We start from the raw sequence: 4,120 nt of genomic DNA, 5'->3' as shown, positions 1-4,120 counted from the left end.
TCCGTGTCTCCAAAATCGAGCTCTCCTATTGGCCTGAACCTCCTCTCCCTAGATCCCTCCCCTCTCCCTCTCTCTTTATCCATACCTCTCACCTCATCTTCTAAGGGCCAAGGGCAGGAGGGCGACGACGACGCGCGGGACACCGACCGGCGGTGGGCGGCGCAACGCGGCGGCGGGAGGCGTCCATGGCTGGGCTGGGTAGGGCAGGGCGGGCGGCCGGGGCTGACGCCATAGCGGCGCGGGCAGGGCGGTGGCGGGCGCGGGACATCGGTCGACGGTGGGCGGCGCGGCAGGAGGCGGCCACGGCTAGGCGCGTGGGGCGGTGCGAGCAGGGCGGCCGAGCGGAGGGAACGGCAGCGGGAACACTAGGGCACAGCGGCACCGGTGCGTTCCGTGGCCGTCGTCGTGGCCGTCGGCGCGCGCTTGTTGGACGTCAAGCGGCCACCGGTGCGGACCACGCCGGTCGGGGACGGGCACGGCGCGAGCGGGCTTTTTTTTATTTTCGAAAGAACCATTGTTTGACGAGTGTTTTTTTTTCGTCGACACTCAGCAAACAAGACATGTTTGCCGAGTGCATATGCCGTTAGACACTCGGCAAATGCGCTATGAACGTCTTCTCGTCGTCACGTTGCTTTTTTTTGCTGAGTGTGGCAAACTTTCAGATTCCGGTAGTGTATAACCAATATTCTTATAGTAATTAATTAATTATTCCATATATTGTGTCTATAAAGATAGTCCAAACTATTGAAATTAATGTTGAACGGTTAGATTTAGTGTCAAAGCTATAACCCTTAGGGCGCTCCTAGGGCCTCTTTGGTACGGTTCGCTGGATCCGAATCTGGCTGACACGAGCACAGTATAGACACTGTAGCCAAAATCTGTTCCTCTCTCGCCTTCCTCAGGCTATCTCCAACAACATCACCTAAAATACAAGACATATTCGTCATTTAGGTAACGCTACAGGCAAAATGTTCAATACCTATTCGGCATCTTCTCCAACAACCAGACTCAAAAGAGAATCCTTTCTGCAAATGGGTTTTCAGGAGAGAGGATACTCATATTTGGGTTGTGTGCCTCTCAAGCAACCCAAAATAGATCTCCCGTATAGGTACTCTATTGGAGACTGATTTTAGGTCTCTTACTATCCATTTTAGGTTTGGGTCTTCTTATTGGAGATAGTCTCATTGGCAAAAAAAAAAAAAATTGGCTTCTCCTACCGGCTATACGAGGGAGAGAGGGAAGAAAGATAATTTAAGCTCAAATGAACAGTGTTGGTACAGTACTGCAGTGGGAGCTGGAGCTGGCGAGATCCCTCCCAAGGAGGCATTAAAGCTCCATTTAGGACAGTTTATACTTGTAGCTACAAGAGCATCTTTAAGAGCATCCAATAAATTTCTCCTAAAATGATGATGTTTTCTAACTCTAAAAAAATATTTGAAAAAATAAATAAGGCTATCTCCAGGTTTCTAATAATTTACTCCTAAGTTATTAAATATCGGTCCCACGTGAAGTTTCTTTACGACAGTTTTATTTTCGCACATCGCAAGGGTCGCATCGGCCGCCGCCCCCCAGCACTCCACGGCCGCAACCTGCAGCCGGCCTGAAGGAGCCAACAGCCATCCAGCAGCAGGCACAGGCAGGCAGCAGCAGGTTTCTGCCGGCCAGCAGTAGCAGTCTACTAGCATGCACAGGCACCAGCAGCTTTCTGCCGGCCAGCAGCAGCAGGCACACAGCCTGTTTGGCTGGGCTGAAATGACGGTATGTACTGATTGATTCAGAAAAATACTATTTTTTGGAAATTTACGCAGTAGCCAGCAGCTGACACAGGCACGCACGAGAACGAGCAGATCGCCCGGGGGAACTTGCGTGGACGAGGATACGCAGGATACGCGGCGGGAGGGAGTTTTCCAAAAGATTAGGAGGCAAGACGGAGGGCTATTGGAGATGTTTTTTTTATCTTCCTAAAAATCTAGAAAAATGTATCGGAAACTCTCGAAAATGCTCTAACTTTTTCTTTCAATTCAGGCTATAAACTTTTGCTGACCGCTGATGGCGACAAGAGGTATATCTAAGGAGTGAGAGGAGGAAAAAGGTTTTTACATGAGAGCAAGTGTCATTACAAGCGGTAAGAGAAAGTTCATGGCCGGTCCTCAAACTTATAGAGGTGTATCATCCCGATCCTCGAACTCATAAAATATATCGTTCCAGTTCTTAAACTCTATTGAGATCTTATGTTCATCCAAACGGGTATAGTCCCACGGGCAGCTCTTTTTCTCATCTCTCACCTGCAGCAGTTGTGGCGGCCGTGCAGCTATGGGCAGCGGCGGCGGTTCTAGTGCAGGATGCGTGCGATGGCGTGGATGTCGGTGCTGGACGCTAGTGACGTTGCTGCACGCCGAGAAGGATCGCAGCATGGGGTGGTTGGCGTACTCGGGCGACCCAGCGCGGCGAAGGTCGACGAGCCCGTACGTCGGCGCCTCGGCCATGCTCTGCCGCCACGACAGCAGGTTGGAGTGGTGCTCGTAGGGCCCCAAGAACATGACCCACCGCTCCTCCGCGCGCGCAGCGCGGCGCGCACCAGCAGCGCCGCGCGGGCATGCCACCCCGATCGCCTCCTGCAGCCGCTTCGCCGCCGCCATGGTGCCGGACCCACAGAAGAGAAGCGCGTCGAGGCCTGCCCCCATGCACCGCACGCTCTTGCGCTTGATGTAGCTAGCGGCCTTCCTCGCCATCCGCGTTGTCTTGCTGCCGACGTCGTCCGTGTGCGTGTTCCGTGCACACAGCCATGAGCCATGCATGCATCGATGGTGGTGCATGCGGATTGCGGAATGAAGAGGCATGCACGCTGACCGCAGAATGGGAGGACGTGCTTGAGGATGTAATCCTCGATGGAGTGGAGGCTGCGGCCGGACGCGCTTGTTGGAACCGGTGGTGATCACCGAGTTCACGATCTTGGAGCTGGCTTATAGCCGGTCCGACTTGTTATCATGAGCCTGCGCTCCCATAGGTCCTAGGTCCACCGGAGCTACAACATATAAGGTCTTTGGGCCTTACTCAACCCAAAAGACTAGCCTAATAGGTGGGGGCTTCTTCCGCCTTATATGTTGTGCTCTCCCACCATCGCTACACGATGTGGGATTAAACCCCAACAATCTCCCCCTTAGTCGTGGGACTAAACTCCGCTTTCTTCTGCCTTATATGTTGTGCTCCCCCACCATCGCTACACGATATGTGCTCCCCCACCATCGCTACATGATATGTGACTATTGTTGGAACCGGTGGTGACCACCGAGTCCCCACCATCGCTACACGATATGGGACTATTGTTGGAACCGGTGGTGACCACCGAGTTAACGATCTTGGAGCTGGCTTACAGCCGGTCCGGCTCGTTACCACGAGCCTGCGCTCCCACAGGTCTCAGGTCCACCGGAGCTACAACATATAAGGCCTTTGGGTCTTTCCAACCCAAAAGACTAGCCTGATAGATGGGGGCTTCTTCCGCCTTATATGTTGTGCTCCCCCACCATCGCTACACGATGTGGGACTAAACCCCAACAGCGGTGTGGTCGGTGTAGAGGAGCGTGCGGCGGCCGAACGGCGTCTCGATCTTGGCCGACGAGCTGCGACCACACCCACTAGGCGTCGTGGAAGAGTCCGAACTCGCGGAGGTCGGCGAGGTCCGCGACCAAGCACTGGAGCGCATACTCATGCGCGTAGAAGGAGATGCGGGTGAGACGCACGCTGCGGACGGCCAAGGGTGCGCGGCAGCAGCAGTAGCGGCGACGCGCCAGCGCGGCCAGGCGGCGGCGGCTCGCTCACGTGCCTGCACGTCCGCGACGAGTGCTTGCTCACGTGTCAGCGTGGCGGCTGCGGCAGCTCGTGCGCACCTATGCGCCGCGGCCACCGATGAGAGAGGGGGGGGGGGCAAGAAGACGACTTTTTTTTCAAAAGAACCCTCGTGAAGTTCATAAATATTTATGTAAATTTTGTGTCTAGGTGATTTTGTATATAACACCCTTAATCTTCTATTTTAAGCAATCAAGTCTTTTTTTTTTTGCACGGACAACCCGTTTGGATGAATTTGAGATCCAAGCAGAGTTTAAAGATCGAAATGACACAC

General features: G+C 54.0%; 1 protein-coding gene across 1 annotated transcript; it reads right to left on the bottom strand.

Moving 5' to 3' along the window:
• Window positions 1-2,156: 2,156 nt before the first annotated feature.
• On the bottom strand, window positions 2,157-3,709 carry LOC136536326 (uncharacterized). The gene is made up of 3 exons (XM_066528660.1): window positions 3,546-3,709; window positions 2,851-2,915; window positions 2,157-2,773 (listed from the first exon to the last, which is right to left on the bottom strand). The coding sequence occupies exons 1-3, from the start codon at window positions 3,707-3,709 to the stop codon at window positions 2,157-2,159; spliced, it is 846 nt and encodes a 281-aa protein (XP_066384757.1).
• Window positions 3,710-4,120: the final 411 nt, after the last annotated feature.

This window comes from Miscanthus floridulus, chromosome 2, assembly GCF_019320115.1.
Source record: "Miscanthus floridulus cultivar M001 chromosome 2, ASM1932011v1, whole genome shotgun sequence".
In the NCBI taxonomy this organism is placed as follows: domain Eukaryota; kingdom Viridiplantae; phylum Streptophyta; class Magnoliopsida; order Poales; family Poaceae; genus Miscanthus; species Miscanthus floridulus.
The sequence above is the reverse complement of the archived record's forward strand: the minus strand, read 5'-3'. Positions and strand labels throughout refer to the sequence as shown.